At 41.0% G+C, this 18,055-nt stretch overlaps 1 protein-coding gene across 3 annotated transcripts in view; it reads left to right on the forward strand.

Moving 5' to 3' along the window:
- The window catches only part of LOC149844335 (uncharacterized), a 171,624-nt gene that overhangs the window by 100,311 nt on the left and 53,258 nt on the right, over positions 1-18,055 (forward strand). For all 3 annotated transcript variants that reach the window (XM_090000508.1, XM_090000509.1, XM_090000510.1), the window contains 4 exons: positions 9,224-9,431; positions 10,774-10,859; positions 11,146-11,377; positions 11,634-11,757. In XM_090000508.1, the coding sequence (XP_089856634.1) occupies positions 9,224-9,431; positions 10,774-10,859; positions 11,146-11,377; positions 11,634-11,757 (650 nt within the window). The remainder of the gene's footprint in view (positions 1-9,223; positions 9,432-10,773; positions 10,860-11,145; positions 11,378-11,633; positions 11,758-18,055) is intronic.

Genomic DNA, 18,055 nt, shown 5'->3' on the forward strand with positions numbered 1-18,055 from the left:
TTTGCTTCTGTATTGGTTTGCTATGCACGCAATCTGTAAAACCCACGTTTAAAAAAAAAAAATTTATCGGACCCGGGCCGGGTCGGGTCCGGACCCGACCCGGGCCCGCCATCGATAGGGTTTAAGTTAACCCGACTCGAGAAGGGGATTTTGAGAAAACCCCTTCTCGAGCGCCGCAACACCTTCCCCCCCTCCACCTTCGATTTCGGGGAGATTAGGGGAAACCCATCAGGGTTTCCCCATTCATCGCCCCCCTGAGGCTTTTAAAAGCACTGCAGGGGGGCGGTGGAGGGCACACAACCCTTCGCCCCCAGCACGTCGCCCTCGATCTCCTCGCGACGACCCCCTCCTCCTTCTCTGCGCTCGCCACCGCCGCCGTCGCTGCGCCCCACGCCGACGCCGGCCACCGCCTCCCAGGTACGCCACTTCTCCTCCTCCCTCTTCTCTTCCTCACCCCTCTCTCCGTCACCTCGCCGGGAGGCCGACAGGCGGCTCACAGCCCCTGCCGCGGCCTCCCACCTTCCCTGTGCCCATCGGGGGCTCGACAGGTGGCCTATGGGGCCCCTGTCGTCCCCTCTTCCCTCTGGTGGTGCGCCGGAGTGCCGACAGGGGACCAATGGCCCCTGCGACACCCCCTCACCCCTATGGGTGATAGGGAAACCGACGGGAGGTCGGTTGCCCTCCCTGTCACCCCCGCCCCGGTCTCTCTTTTTCTGGCAGGGGTCAGTCCCCCTGCCACCCCTAGATCCGTTATTGGATCCAAAAGAAAAATGCGCATATTAGAGTATTTTAGTAATATTATATAAATAAATATCTAAGAATTTAGATTTTTCAAATCCACGGTTCGGACCCAAGTGGATCCAACCCCTGGGTCCACTAATGTTCAAGCGACCCGGACCCAAATCAAATTGGGTCCAGCATCGCGGGTCGGGGGTCAGACTCGGACCCGACCCACTCCCTGTAATAAACTTTTATTACAGGGAGGGATAAAGAGGGGGGGGCCCGATAAAATTGAAGAAGGGGGAAACCCTCTTCCCCGATAAGCCGCAGGTTAGGGCTCTTTTGAACCCTAACATTTTTTTTGAGAATGGGGGAGGGGGGAAGACGAAGCCGCCGGGCTTCCTTCCTTTTTGGAAGGTCACCCACCTACAAAAGGGGAACCCCAAACTCTTTCTCCCTCTCTTTCTCTCGCTGTCCCATTCTCTCTCTCTCACTCTCTTCTACCTCTCTAAACCTCGAAGCTCCCTCCGACCCTAGGCTGCAGCCCGAGACCTTGCAGTGAAGAGCCGACCTCGCCGGTGGTGGTGCTGTCCAGGCCGACCGACCCCTCTCGTGCATGCCGCAACACCCTCGTCGGATAATGGTAGGTTTTCTGTGATTGTTTTTCAGGATAATCATGGGTTTGGTGGGGTGTGGGGTTCCCGTAAATCCTTAACGAAATAGGGTTTTGGGGGTTTGAGGTGCTGGAAACCCCAATCGACAGGTTTGGGGGTTTCGGATTGCCAATAGTGGGGTTTCTGTGCCTTTGCCTATGTATCGATTTGTGTTGCTGTTCGAAGTCTTTTTGGGGATTTTCGATTCTAATATAGGATCTGCTGAGATTTCGTAGCTTACCTGTTTGAATAGGTGAAATCGTTGAGCATGACCACTATGAGTGGGTTTAAGTTGTGTAAAAACGCAGAATCACAATTCTGCGTTTGAGTTGTACACACAGAAACCCTTCGTTGGTCCCCTGTTTACCATATCAGCAAATGATGAGTGGGTACTCACAGAAAATACTGAATCCGATGTGATAAATCTCGGCGAGATTAGATACCAACTGTTAAAAAAAGAAAAAGTATGTACTTGCCTTCTTGAAAAAAAAATAATCTTGCCTTGCTCAATCATTAAACTGTTATTGTTTGTCCCCTGCTCAAAATCCTGATTCATAGTTTTTTGAATATGTGTTTTGTTTAGAAATCAAAATATCTTGTAAAATTGTCATTTGATGCATGAACGATGATATATGCATTTAATCAGAACTGTGTGGTAGCATAGTCTGTCTGAGACAAAATTGTTCTGTTTGAGAAACTGTCCAGCCGGTGTATATTGGTAGGTCACCCAGGAAATTTTTGACGATGTGAGCACCCACATCATACGTATATGCCATGTTCAGAGTATGGTTCCATGGTCACCCTACCACATGTTCTGACATATCAATACTCAGATCCTAGGTTATGTTGAGAAACTTTGGGTTTTGACGATAACTCTATTTGTTATTACCTATATACAGCTGAGTTTTGAATATTTAATGGCACATGTTAGTATGCTCTGCATATTTCCACTTAGACCCGTTATGAAATGGATTCTGAAATATTGACCATGCCTGCGATGTTTTTATTTGTTAAGCTGCATAATTTTGATGCTTATATACCTATTAAGTTATATACATGCTGAAATCTTATTAAACCACCTGAGTGTACTAAAATTGAATTGTAGTTATTGATATCTATAACTTGAAACGTCCATGCCTAGTATGTTCTAATTCTGTTTTGCTCTAGCTAGAGTTAATCATTCAAGAAAGATATTGCACATATGAATTCTTGTTGTTTGACTGGGAAAATCCCTGAAATTACATAAAATGAGCTATGTCCTGTATGATTTTCTGAAATATTCAATGACCAATATGTTGTGAAATTAATAATACTCAAATGCCTGTTAAGCTTCATATTCTCTTATAGTCATGTGTATATTAAACTGTAAAATTTTCAATGCATAGCTAGCTGCATGTTAAGACGATGCTCAAATGCATATTTAGCGGCTTAGTAAATTGATGAGTCAAGTGCATATTAAGGTCCGTAACTTCTGATGTTCAAACACATTATATTGAAATAGAACAAAAAAATGGAGTGAATGAACTACAAATGGTGTTGTTTGGAAAACCTTGCCTAATGGGCAATCTGGGTTGAATACCCGATGTAGGAGAGCTGTGAAACATATTAAAGAAATGTCATTTATTGAAAATGTTTGTTGTATGTAGTCAAGTTATGTGAATTGCTTTTATTTGTCCACGGTGAAGTAAAATGAATGATAGGGAGTTTGGGAATCTTGCCTAATTGGGCAATATGGATTGGATATCCGATGCAGGTACTTTGGTTGATGAGCTTGCACTCAATGTCAACAACATTGGTGAGAAAATTAAAGGTTAATTTCTGTGAGCCTGACTGGTTGAAAGATACCGGGGCATTTGTGTCCGATTGGTTTAAAAGTACCAAAGCATTTAGAATAAGGATCATAATACTGATAAGAAACTTAAATTTAATTCTTGTTGCCCGACTGGTTTAAAGGCACCGGGGCATTCGTGCTTGACTGGTTTAAAGGCACCGGAGCACTTTGAGTGGGTTTAAGCAATCAATATGGAAAAAGGATTTGGATGGTTTATTCACCTTGGTAAAATGACTAAGGTTGGGATTCTACTGCTAGGATAGTGGAAGGAAGTTGGGGAAATACCCCATACTTCGGGAAAATAATTAAATGAAAAGATTAACCCACTCAGATTCGAGCTTACCTTGGAGAGGGTAAGTGGTACAAAACTCTGGGGACATGTGTTTGGTTTCGAGCGTAAAGCGACTCGTTGGTCCCAGTCCTCAGAGTCGGGGGACCCGGACTACCAAATGTATCATAGGCGGTAGTTCTATGTTCTTCTGCAGAAGTTAGGGATGCATCCTGTTTTGGTTTTGGCCTTTGAGAGTTTCTCTCGGTCACTGGCCGCTCCCTTGGGATTTTCAGTCACAGTTAGAATGTTCGGGTTAATAAAACAACCTTGAATAATATACCCCCGAACGTTCTCTTCTGTGATGGTTGCCTTGGCCCGTGTGTACCCACGGGATAAGAAAAGATAAACATCAACTAGAACAGTTAGGTATCACTGTGTGGAGTCATTAAAGAGACATTCACATACTTTTTCAGCATGCTTTATATTCGGTGCTTATGATGAAACAACATCCTAAGTTGTGCATATATTAGTTATTTGAATTCATATTATGGATGTTATATAGATGCTATTCATGTTAGTGTAAGTTCTGCTTTAATTGCTTAATACCTTGCTTAATGGTTGTAGTTGCATAAAATGTTTTGTGCTTAAGTATAACTGTTACATAATCTACCTTTCTATTTAGATATATGTCTGTTATTGCTGTTGTATCAAATTCTTTATGTGTTAGGTATAGACTGAAAATCAAACACGACACCCACATCACACACCTGACACATGATCTACTTGCAAGAATAATTACAGTTTTCCTACTTAGACGTGGTAGTCTAATTCCTATAATTTCTATCATTTTCAGGCACATAGTAGTTCTATGAGCGATGCGGGATAAGGCGCTGACCAAGACTGATTTATTTGTTCCCTGGCGATCCTACTTTCTTTCTAATTGGAAATTTTAGTTTGAAACTCTGATGTGGGATTTTATTATTATTGAAATAAAAATAAATGGTGTGGTTTGCTTTTACCTTCCTGTATCGTTCTGAAATGCTTAACCCTAGAATCAATTGTCAGTTTCGTCGAAAAAAAAAATCCTGAAAAATCTAGGTTAAAATTTTGGGGCGTTACACCAATGGCCCCTGCGACACCCCCTCACCCCTATGGGTGATAGGGAAACCGACGGGAGGTCGGTTGCCCTCCCTGTCACCCCCGCCCCGGTCTCTCTTTTTCTGGCAGGGGTCAGTCCCCCTGCCACCCCTAGATCACCTGTAGGCAGGGGCAATGCCCCTGCCGCTTCATGTTTCCCGGCAGGCAGGGGCTCGCCCTGCTGCCTCTGGGGTTTTGGCGCGCAGGGGTAGTGCCCCTGCCGCCTTCCTATCTCGGCTGGCAGGGGCAATGCCCCTGTCGCCCTTTGTTTTGTTGGGCTGGCAGGGACTCACCCCCCTGCCGCCTCTTGGCTTCTGGGAGGGCAGGGGATAACCCCCCCTGCTGCCCCTTGATTCTCTGCACGCAGGGGCTTGTCCCCCTGTCACCCACCCGTCCCGAGCTCTCTCCCTCTCTCTGTCGGCAGGGGCTGGCCCCTGCCTCCTTGTTGCTGTCGGCAGGGGCTAGCCCTGCCGTCTCGTGGCTGTTGACAGGGGTTGCCTCCCCTGCCGCATCGATGCTGCCGGCAGGGGCTGGTCCCCTGTCGTCTCGTGTTGTTGGCAGGGGCTGGCCCCCCTCTGCCGTTTCGTGGCTGTCGGCAAGGGCTCAGCCCCTGCTGTTTCGTTGCGGTCGGCAGGGGCTCAGCTCCTGCCGCCTCACTGCTGTCGGCAGGGGCTCAGCCCCTGCCGCTTCGCTGCTGTCGGCAGGGGTAGGCCCCCTGCCGCCTCGTTGCTGTCGGCAGGGGCTGACCCCCTGCCGCCTCGCTGTTTTTGACAGTGTCTCATTCCCTGTCGCCCCGTTGTCGTCGGTGCCGCCTTCGCCTAATTCTACCCTTGCCCCGTTGCACCATTAATTATATTAACATAATTGAATATTTAACACTCTTGCATATTTACGCAACAGGTCCCGATCGTGCTCAGCTGCTCAACCTTCGTATTATCCTCACGCGTAGGTGTACGCAGCTGCACGACATTCCAAGGTAGGGTAAAGTCGCACAAAGGGCAATTGATGAACCTAATTAAGTTAAAATAATTAAGATGTCCATGCTGGATATACTTAGATTTATATTGCTTCTGCATTGCATATTTTCTTGTCTGCATAATTATGAGTTCGGGTACGGTTGTACTCTTCGAGTATTAATTTGCGTATTTGCTTATGTGGTTGAAGGTGGTTTCATACTTTTTGCAATACTCATGCCCTTAATTGCTTGCATATATACTTGCCTGTACGTTCCTATGGGTCGATGTACAATTTCATTCTTCAATCATTATTTTGCATAGTTGCTTATGAGTTGAGGTGTGGTTTCGTATTTCTTGAAATACATATGCCCTTGTTTGCTTGCATACATTTTTGCCTGCACGTTTCCTTTGTGTGAGGTACGACTTCGTGTCTCGTGTATAACTTATGACCTTTTGTGTTTGCCTATCTAACTGATCAAGGTATGGTTTTGGTACCTCGTGTGTTACTTATGTGCGTTTCGCTCGATGTGCGGCATTGCAAGTCGAGAGTTGCTTGTTGTCAGGTTATAACCTGCATATGCTCATATTTATGGTAAATATGTACTTACATAAACATAGTCTTGTGCCTATCCTGATATCACTTGTTCTCAAAACACTAGAAGTTGTGTTTGTGCGTTGTAGTTCTTTAAAAGCGAGTTTCCTTCTGTCAACCCAGTGCTCTTCAAATTGCACAGCTTTTGCAAAGTTAAGTTTTAGGTCTTGCAGGATTGCGAAGTCACATTTGGCCCCTCCCAAGTCCACACATTTGGGAGAAATGTTTTATAACCTTGATTCAAGTTGCGGCTCATTTTGAATAACCCCGATCAGGGGCATGAGCATATGAATGAGTGGGGTTCTGTTGAAGGACCCATTCTTTATGTATCAATCTAGTGTCACATGTCGATACTAAGATAAATTTTGGATGTAAGATTGATAGTGTTGTGTCTTGTGTGAATGACTTAATGTGGCATTATGGCTTTTAAGGATGAATCGTGCCAAATGAGCACTCCTATATTTTTTTGAATTGTTATGAAGTTGTGTGTTGGGTATTCCTTTTGAGAAGCCCACAGACCTCCCTGGTTCAGTATAACGTACTTTTAGACATGCACAACATGTTAAGTACTTTGTTGATCAGACGAGAGATCCGAGATGACCTTGCATCATGAAATATGAAAAATGTTGTTGAAGTGAATTCAAAACTTATCTTGCCAGGCTGTGTTGTATTAATTCTTTTGCAGATAATATCTGTTGGGGTTTCTTTTGTGGAACCATATCCCTTTCATCGTAGTCGTACTTATGACATATACGATCGTACTTTTTGACAAGTACGTCTTCTTACGTTGCGATGATTGGATGAGTAGGTTGTGGCAACCTCGGTGAGTGCAAATAACAAAATGTTGTGATCACCTAAATAAGTGATGTTTTCGCCTTCACCGGCAAGATACTCGAGTGGGTCGAAAGACCAGAGTATGTAGAATGAGTATTCAGTTAACTACCCCTGATGTACTCATTCGAATCGCTGACTCCTCTCAGGAGAGAGCACAGGAAGGTACAAAACTTCGATGGACAGGCTATTAATGGCAGTTACGGGCAAAAGACTCGGCTTCCCTAGTCATCGGAGTTAGGGGAATGAGACTACCATAATTATTCTAGGTGGTAGCTCTCCATGTTTGGGATGCATCCATTGTTTATGCTGCTTCGGGGATTTCTCTCTTGGTCACCGACCGTCCCCTTAGGTGCGGACTCAGTCAGCTATTCGGGTTATCATAAAATACATAACATAATAAACCCCCGGATCAGTTATGGCTGTTTCTAGAGTCGTGTCTTGTGCGTACCCGCTTGGCCAGTTAATATCGAAACATAATTTAAATCCGATCACACAATGTGTTCAATTATGCACGTATGAAAGTTATAGGGTACAACAGGTTCAATACGTATGGAAGTGTGTGTGGTTGATGAAGCATTGTATTTTGCTAGTTAACTTTCTTGTGCAGTGCTTTGCTTGTAATAGTTAGCCTACTTGTGTTAGTAAAATGCTTGTAAAAATTCTAGCATCGTGCTCATGATAGTTTGCTCCATGACACTGTTGAAAGCAAATTGCTATTTAATTGCCTGTCTACTTGATATATTAAATTATTCTGCTTAATTATGTTTAATATTGTCATGTCTGTGCACCTGCCAGTTTTTAGCGAAACTGACCCATTTTATGGGCAGGTTATGGATAGGCAATACAGTCTGCGATGACACGATGGCGTGATGAGGTCAAGATAGAGCTCTTTCCCTGACGTTTCGCTCCTGAGGACATGTTGGTAAATTTGGTATAAAGTGTGTTTCAAAATTTCTCTTTTATTAAACCGTGAGTTAATAAAACTGTTTTAGTAAGCTTCTTCTTGGTTTCAACAAACGAATTCTCAATTATTGGAACTTCATTTCGAAACCATTTGATTTCAATGGTTGTGCGGGATTTGACAAAAGGAAAGTTTACGCTGTAATGTGCTCAAAGTCCATTGACTTGTGGTTTTAAAACTATCATTTTCTGCTGAAGTATTATTTAACTTTGATTATTGTATGATTTCAAAGCTTTCTAAATTTTTCTAAAAAGTTACAAGTCTTGGATTTTTGGGGCGTTACACAATCACTTCATGGAAGTGATCTGTTGACAATTATGATGTCAACACATATAGTATCTCTATCAGTGTTGTGAAAAGCGTTGAGGCATAGCGAGGCGCTCCACCAAAAACCGAGGCGAGGCGTAAGCCTTGAGGTGTAAAGCATAAGCCTCAACAATTTTTTTATAAACTTTAAAAAAATTATAAAAAAATATCTAAAAATACAAATAAATAAAGAAATGCTTTATTGATGAAGTAACAACCAATAAAAAATAGAAAATTTCAAATAAGTACTAAAAAATATGAGATTAACATATAAAAGTAACTAAGAAACTGATTACATAACTGGAAAACTAATTATATAATTGAAAAATATAGTGTCCTATAAAGCAACAACCAATAAGCAGTAGAAAATCTCAAATAAGTACTAAAAGATACGAGATTAACCTATAAAAAGTAAAGAAACTAATTAAAAACTAATTAAATATAACATATAAAAGTAACTAAGAAACTGATTACATAACTGGGAAAATTCTAACTGATTACATAACTGGGAAAATTCTTCTTCTTAAATATAACATATAAAAGTAACTAAGAAACTGATTACATAACTGGAAAATTATTACATAACTGGAAAATTCTAACTGAAACTGTCTTCTTCTTCTTCATACATAACTGGAAAATTATTACATAACTGGAAAATTCTAACTGAAACTGGAAAATTCTAACTGAAACTGACTTCTTCTTCTTCTTCTTGCGCCTCAAGGCGCGTTTTTGCTAACACTGATCTCTATCAATTTGAGGTTCAAAAAAATTAAAATTTGCTCATCAGCCTGAAAAAAAAATAATTTTATTTGAAGGTAATTCTTTTTAAGTGCTTATTGATATACTAAACCTTGCTTTTGTATTGCAAAAGTTCTCTTTTTGGCTTTGTTTGTATTTCTTCATTTGTAATTTGAGACATATTTGGATCAAGGCATATGCTTAATTCTTTTTTTTTTCCCCAGGGTGCAACAGGACATCAGATCCTCACTAAAGATGAAAGATCCCTTTGTTGCTATTGGATCTTATGATCGGAAAAACCTTTTCTATGGTGTTGATTCATTTAGTCATGTTGCTTCCTTTCGGGAAGATCTGGTGACAGAAGTCTCAAAATATGTCACTAATGGTGCTTCAACAATCATATATTGTACGACAATTAAAGATGCTAAGGAGGTTAAAGTTCATTTCCTTTCAATGAACTTTTCCAGTTTAGATTAGTAGTGGTTGTGTTTACTAGAGAACACTTTTTTTTTTCAGGTAATAGATACTTGCAGCTGTGCCTTCCTTGAGCTAAGAATGTTAGAATTGGCCTATTTGATGAGAATGAAACACCTTTGATTCTTTTTTGTCATTATTTGTTCTGCTCTTGACTAGCTACTCGGGCCACATTTGACATTTTCAATGGCTTCACTAATTTTGGATCTTGTTAATTGTTGTAGGTATTCCAGTTCCTAGCAATGTGGAGCTTCATTTCATTTTAGATTGTTGTTGCATCTCTTCTCTGTCTTTTTGGTTCTTTCCCTAGGCAAAGCTGGGGGATAGCCCCAATGAGCATAAGATCTATCAGCCAACATGCTGCGATTTCATCAATCTGGCTGTCACAATTGACCTTATTTTGTCATCTTCATTTGTTAACTTCATGGAGACTAGATGTGAACATGTGGTGCCTGCATTTTAGATAGGGATTTCAACGGGTCAGATTCGGATGGAAAAAGATAAAACCCAATTGGATCCGACCTAATTGGATTCGGAGTTGGATGGAAAAAGATAAAACTGAATCCGGATCCAACTAGTCCAAAACCTGATATTTACACTCAATCAGATTCGGATCTTAGTCGTATTCAGGTTTTAATGGGACTCGATTTAGGATTTCAATGCAATTTTAATACCGAATCTGATTTTTAATTGGATTCAGATTTGTCTACCAAATCCTACTAGTCACATTCGGAGTCAGGTGGGATATTGGGTTACATCCAACCCATTGACATCCCTAATTTTAGATGTTCCTAGATTACAATGATGATAATGATGCATGGTCACCACCATGACCACTGCTACCATCATCAACACCAATCACCACAACCTCCTCCTCATCAAGGTCACCATCATCACATTATCATCATCAGCAGCAGCAGCAACACCATTGCTGCCACCATCATTATTGTCACCAACATGGTCACTACCACCACCACAACCATCATCGTCTTACTTTTGTTCCAATGCTGTTGTGAATCTTCATCATCTTCTTCTGTCACCATATCATCTTATTCATCCTCATCAAAATCTCTCTGTGAAACTCTTCATGGCCCTACTACTTCCCAATGCCTTTTCAACCATGGGGCTGCTGGAAAAGAACTTATCAAACTTAAAAATAAAATATGGTGGCCTACATCCTAGATTTTCATCATTTATGAGTGATAAACTGTTCTCTTTATGCTTTAGATGGTTTGTGCTTTCTTCCTAGTGAGACAATTAAGTTAGCTTGTTTGCTGAAGGATTGCTATTTGTTATTTAGATTTTTGAGTCACTTAAAAATGCGGGGATAAAAGCTGGTCTTTATCATGGCCAAATGTCCAGTAAAGCTCGAGAGGAGTCCCATAGGTATTCCATCTTTTTTTTTTCCATGAAGTAAAAATGCTTCTTGTGGTATTGTTATTATTGTTTCAATTGTCCCCTGTTTGTATGTAGTTTCTGGTTAATATAACAGTATCAAATGCATTTTTTCTTTAATTTAAATTCTGAAATTAAAACAAGTGCCTTTTAGAATTACATTGTAGTGAAGTAAATTTGATGTGCATATTGAATATGTTAATGATGATTAATGACACCATTTTGAGGCGAGATTCATGCTATTAATTGTCTTTTTTCTTGCCAAACGATACTGCAGATATTTTATTAGAGATGAACTAATTGTCATGGTTGCTACTATCGCTTTTGGTATGGGCATTGATAAGCCAGACATAAGATGCGTGATACACTATGGTTGCCCAAAGAGTCTTGAGTCTTATTATCAGGAAAGTGGTAGATGTGGCCGAGATGGGTTGCCCTCTAAATGCTTGCTTTACTACACAAGAGCAGATTTTGCAAAGGCCGAATTCTATTGTTCTGAATCTAACAGTGTATGTAAACATTCTTTTTTCTTAAATAGTGTTTGTCAAGTCAAAACCATCCAACTAAGTGCCCTTCTGAGTTCTGCATTATATTTTTTTTGTCATTGCTAACAGCAGTTTTCCTCCATTAGTTATTTTGGATAAGGGTATCCTATATCTAGGATTATCTTGTTCCCTTTTAATATGCAACAACTTTTGCTTTTCTTTACTTTTTTTCTTTAAATCACATTTTTGGTACATCTAAGGGTTTATCATCATTAAACAGGCTATCAGAAGACAAGCCATTATGGGCTCATTTTTAGCAGCACAGAAGTATTGCATGCTTACGAGCTGCCGTAGAGTGTTCCTATTAGAGTACTTTGGGGAGAAGGCCACTTTTGCCAATTGTGGTATGTTTTTCCCTCAATATTATCATTTAAGATTATTTTTCATTGTATTTTTTATGTTTATTCTTCTACTGGTGCACATGATTGTTTGCCTTGGAGGCATTGTTTCTCATGTTACTTTATATGTTACAGATTCCATTTATCCAACTCTTGCATTATAGAATAGATTGTGCAAGCATCCATTTGGTTCCATTTTTGGGATCGGTCTGTTATACATTATCTTTACTCACAATGAGATAATTAAATGCTTCCCTTTTATTGTTTTGCAGTATGGTTTTTGATGTTTATACATAAGTAAAATTAGTGATTTTCTTTATCAATGTCAGAGATTGTGAAACTCTATGAGAAAACATTATTTTCTTTAACAAAAGGTCACCTATGATATACGAGGAAGAATCTCTCCTGCCTCCTCACAGTGTTCAAGTGTCAAGTATAGTCTACTAATACTATGCAATCCTACAAGTTTCAACCTGTAGTCAAGGGAACAGAACACCCATTAACGGGTCAAAAAGCCCCTGCAAGAAAACAAAAGCGCTAACATTGTAATAACCTCAATTTTGACAACTAATTATTTAAGTTTATTGGAAAATAACGGGTGTTTTTCTAAATTTGGGCCTCGGATCCGTTACCGGATCCATAAAAGAATGCGTAAATAACCCACAATGGGGCGTTAAATTATATTTATAATAGTAATTTTTAATTAAAACAAATAATTAATAGTATTTATAAAAAAATAAAAATAAATAAAGTTTAGTATATAGGGTCGGACCCACAATTGGATCCACGGATCCAACTGAGGATCCGTCACTCGTAGGCGAAACCGGGTCCATTATTAAAATGGACCCAGCGTCGCGGGTCACGGGCTCGGACCCGGACCCGATTTCACTTATTAAGGGGGGGCGTGAAACAGAATCGTGCTTAGGGCACGATTCTTGTTTTCAAGAATGGGAAATAGAAGGGGGAGAGGGGTTACGCAGGGCGTAACCAACCCCGCATCTCGCGATAAATGGGAGTGGAGAGAGGGTTTTGCCCTCTTCACTCTGGCTCTCTCTCTTCCCCCATCTCTCCCCGTCTCTCTCTCTGTCAGTGTGCGCACGCCGGAAGGAGGGTCTTGTCGCCGGCGAGCTTTGGCCACCAACAACCACCGAAGGCCGCGACAAACAACAGCCACACTCCCTGTCACGGCAGCAGGGAAGGGCGACTCCAGCCAGCTCGATACTTCCGCCACGACAGCCTTTGATCGCCGGAAAATTCTTTAAAAAGGTACGGTGCTTCTTGGATTTTGGGTGAGGGATTGTAACGACCCCAATCCAGACCCTTTTAAAAATGCAGAATATTTTTTTTTTCTAAGAGTTGCGGAAACCTTCCCAGAGATCTGGGGTCCTCACAGTTCCACTTTTCATTGGATAGCTCATCCACCACAAACGAAGTTGCAATTATCATCGATATCAACCAACTAAAACTCTTTTATTAATGAGTAAGAAAATTTCAAAGACAAGGTTTTCTTCAACTGAAAGTAAAGTAACAATTGCAGAAATTAAAAGAACTAAAAGACAAAAGAAAAAGCCATTATGTCCTCTACTGAAGCTGACAAGCCCAAGTATAACTCATCCATCCCCAGATGCATGTCCAACTTCACTGTTCATTATTTCCTATGAAAAACCAACAAAGTAGGGTGTCAGAACCGAAATTCTGAGCACAACTACTTCTAAAGAAACCAGGTGAAAGAAAGAACATGGATAAGATTTCATGCAGTGATTTGAGTGAGTACAAATATAAAGTTTGCAACATTCAAATATCCATAACTACCAATAATTACATAACTCACCAGTCAAGCACAGTAAAGCAGTGTCATAGATCAATAACTAAATAACCATACCTTTCAGCATGATTTCACAAAGTAAAGCGTATGCTACCACCAATTGATGTCATGATATCAAGAATGATCCAAACATGCATGATCTAATGCATAACAGAAAAATGCATGATTATGTGCAATGTATGATTTCTTCTGTTATCTTTCATTTAAGTTCCATCTTTCCATATGCATGCTCTATTAGATGCACACATCTTTAAGTTTCTCTTTTTAATTACCGTGGCCCGCGGATACACCAAACGGGTACAAACCCCGAGGTCAAGTAGGTTCTCAAGGTAGCTTAACACACAATTTGTATTTTATTACTGGGTTCCAACTTAGCCCTCGACCGATATCAGGAAACAACACCATCCATCGGAACATTAGACCTCCACATCTAATGTCGGGGACACAAGGGACACCCCACGCCCACAAGTGTCACTTCCTTGATACCATAAACTCACAGTTGTGACTAACACACCACTCCCAGGTAAAGTGGCGGGCTCTCCCTAAAACCGTGGCCAGGAGAAGAACCTCAATATCGGGTTCAGGGGCAACAACGCACACGGAGTTTTTGTATCCTCACAGTCTTTCCAAGACCGGATATCTAAGATTCTCATACTCTAGATGAGATATCCCAGAATGTATATTACACTGTTCTTATTCATTGTATTTTTAATTAAGTCCATTTCTTTAAGTTTGCCACACATATGCAAAAGTAAAGTGAAAACCCCGCATCCTCCCTTGCAGGGACCCATTCGGGACTCCAGCCCGTATAAACCAGTAGAACAATGTAGTAATGTGCCAAACCATTTTATGTGGTTCAAGTGATGCATTTAAAAACATAAGTAACAGAAAACCAAACCCACGGCTCTCCAGGCCGATGATGGTCCATCTAGGCCATCGATGCATCGAATGCAAAAATCATAACAACTTGCAATGTATGCAATAATACCAACATAATTCCAAATGCACATTCATTCATACCATTTTAATAATGTGCATGAGCTTCCACAGACCTATTCATGTGTGACCATTCATGTGTAAGTGCTTTTATGTAATCACTTAACACACATGCATTCATCCATAGTTTCATAAGTATATGAAAATATTTATACATGATAATTAAACATGTCCCATCATGTAGATACATGAAACCTTTCATTCATAGCATGAGTTATCATCCCCATACAAGCACATAAACTGGATCTAGAAATTTATATGTCAGGGCTGCACGCATTCACATCATGTATGCACCTCCACCAACAAACTTTGTAGTACAAGATATTCAAGAGAAGCTATATCAATCATTCATAAGTAAGGAAAAGTAAACGATCTGGTGTAACCTAATACAAAATCCAATAGTCAATGTTATTTAAATCAAGTGAAGTCAATTCCTACTGTTTCAAGAAAATCAAAGCTGTGAAAGAAATTCATAATGGTGCAATAAAAATCAGTATGGCGAAAGCAGGCCATACTATTGCAATATTGTTCCACTGCAGAGGATAACAGGGTATGCTAGAAAATGGGGTATGATAATCAGAATGTCACAGGGTATTGCAATATTGTTCCACTGCAGAGGATAACAGGGTATGCTAGAAAATGGGGTATGATAATCAGAATGTCACAGGGTATACAATTTTATTAACTGGTCAGCATACACCAAGGTATTTAATTGACACAAACTGTAGAGGCATGCTGTTAACATTAAAAGACTGTTCAATTAACACAAATTGTTCATAACATAATAGTGTAGGCAATTAACACTAACCGATATTTATCTTAGCAAAATATACTTCTAATGATTACTCAAATTTTTGAACCTAACACTATACATGATGAGGTCCCAGATGGTCATACCTTTGCATTAAGAGTTTACAACCCATTGAGTAATTGCATAAACAGATAGTACAAAGTTCAAATGTGCAGATTGAATGTTTTTCATATTAAACCTATATTCGGTATATACATATTAAAGCCCCCTTGGTGCTCTAAAATGAAAACAAAATGTGAATCATACACCAAGCAACAAGGAACTAGTGTCGTTCATACGGTCTTGCACCAGCCTGGGGCATGGCCAGGATTCCCCTTCCTTTTTTTTTTTTTGAGTCAATCAAGTTACAGGCCAGCTCCCAGCTGACTGGGTCAGCTGGGCCTGCTATGGCCTGGTTCAAAAGGTGCACAGCACCCAACCGACTTGGGTCGACTGGGCCGGTCACCCCCCAATGCGCAGCATATATATATATGCCCAGCCGATCACTCGGCTGGGTCTGCTATCATGGCTGAGGCCTGATCGGCCAATCGAACCGAGTTCGATTGGTCCATCAGCCAAATCCCACAAAACCCAAATGACCCAATACGTATTTTTCTCATTTGAAAACAATAGAAACACAGCTAAAAACAGAGATCATAAACTAAATCCTAAACTTAATGTATGATAAAACACACAAAATCGTCATATTGCTATGGTACCAACAGTGTACCCAACAGCGACCCAGTCGGTATGAATCGAAGGGTACCCGTTAACAGCAAGGAAAAGAAAAATTAATAGGTTATTGGGTCCCAAAACAGAAATCACCCAAAAATTGGGGTTATCCATTTCAAAGAATCGGAAACCCCACGACTGGGGCTAATCCGATACCACAGCCTAACCCCCAAATCGTTTGGGCTAGGGATTTTTCGAAAGTAGGGTTTTAAAAAAAAATCCCCAAATCGATTTGGGCTGGACTTGGGTTCAGTTTAGGGTTAGGTACAGTAAATCCCCAAATCGTTTGGGTTTTCGAAATGGGGAACAACCTAACCCCCAAATCCTCCCCTCAATCCACCCATGGAATCGAACCCATGTTCGATTCCTCACCCCGATTCCAAGGAGCACCGTACCTGTTTTTCCGATGGGTTTCCCGGCGATCGAAGGCTGGAGGCTGACGCTCCTCACTGTTGTCGTGAAGAAAGGTGTTCGCTAAGGGCTTTGGTGGGTGTGGCTGGCCGCAGCTCGCCGGCGACCTCCTCCCCTCCGATGCACACCCAACTCGACAGAGGAAAGGATAGAGGGAGAGAGAGACTGAGTAGAGAGATGGGGGACAGAGTGAAGAAAGAGAGAGGGACTGAGTGGAGAGAGAGACGAGGGAGGGAAAACCCCTAACCCTACTCCTCCTCTTATCGCCCCCCCCTCCAGCCGAGATGGGGGGTTTCGGTTACGCCCCTTGCGTAACCCCCCTCCTGCCCCTTCCTTTTCTGTTACGGTAGTTTCGGGCAACCCTTATCGGGTTGCCCTTTTCTCTTAAAAGGGTTGACATGGGGTGGGGCTCGGGTCCGAACCCGGGACCCGTAACCCGGCCCCCAAAATAATATGGATCCACAAGTGGATCCAAATGGATCCACTGTGGATCCTCGGATAAATTTTAAAAACTTAAAATTTTCATTTATTTTGAATCTCACACTAAACATAAAATTTTAACCCCCAAAATATGGATCCGCAAGTTGGATCCAAGTGGATCCAACTGTGGATCCTCGAATTTGCTTAATATATATATACATATATATATATGTATATTTCTATTTTATTACTAATATTAATATTATTTTAGTATAACACAAACATTTAAGCGTAAATACCCCTTTATGGGTCCTGGATCTGTAATTTGGATCTAGGCCCAATTTGCATAATTTTATAAAATTTTCGGGTTTTACAGGGATCGAACCTGAGTTCGATTTCGGGTAGTGATTTGAGAGGAGGGGTTCATGCTGTCGGAAATCCCTAACCCTTAGAGTTTGGGGATTTCGGAAACCTAGTTGATTTGTTGGGGGTCTAATTTTTTTCGGTTAAGGGTTTTCGATTTGGGGATTTTCAGTTTTCCTAATAGAAGGGGGGGGGGGGTTGATGTATGTTAAAGGGCTTAAGATCTCGGTTAACGTATTTGTTTTTTTGGATTTTTCCCAAGAGGGCTTACGAATTTCTGACAAATACCCTGAAATCGTGAAACAGGGGTTTTCCCTGTTTTGATCACCCTGAGCGATTGGATTGGGGGTGAAGGTTTCTCTTTTTGTTTTGTTTGACAGTTCTTATGATAATCGATCTGTATTGTTGATTTTTGTCATTTTATGCATGATATTAGTGAGATTGGTGTATTTAAGTTAAAGTTTTGTTCTGTGGAATATAACTTTTGTAATCTATTTTCTGTGAGATGAAAAATAATAGATGAATTTACGGGTTTCTGGAAATATTTGTACTAGCCCATTTTGAAGAGCACCGGTTTGCAGAAGGAAACTCGTTTTTAGAGAACTGAAATGCACAAGCACAACTTCTAGTGTTTTGAAAACAAGTGAAATCAGGATGGGCACAAGACTACATTTATGTAGATACATATTTACCATAAGTGTCAACATATGAAGGTCATAACATGACGTCAAACAACTCTCGACTTGCGATGTCACACCTCGAGCAAA

The sequence above is a fragment of the Nuphar pumila genome, chromosome 3, assembly GCF_984573655.1.
Source record: "Nuphar pumila chromosome 3, dmNupPumi1.hap1.1, whole genome shotgun sequence".
Classification (NCBI taxonomy): domain Eukaryota; kingdom Viridiplantae; phylum Streptophyta; class Magnoliopsida; order Nymphaeales; family Nymphaeaceae; genus Nuphar; species Nuphar pumila.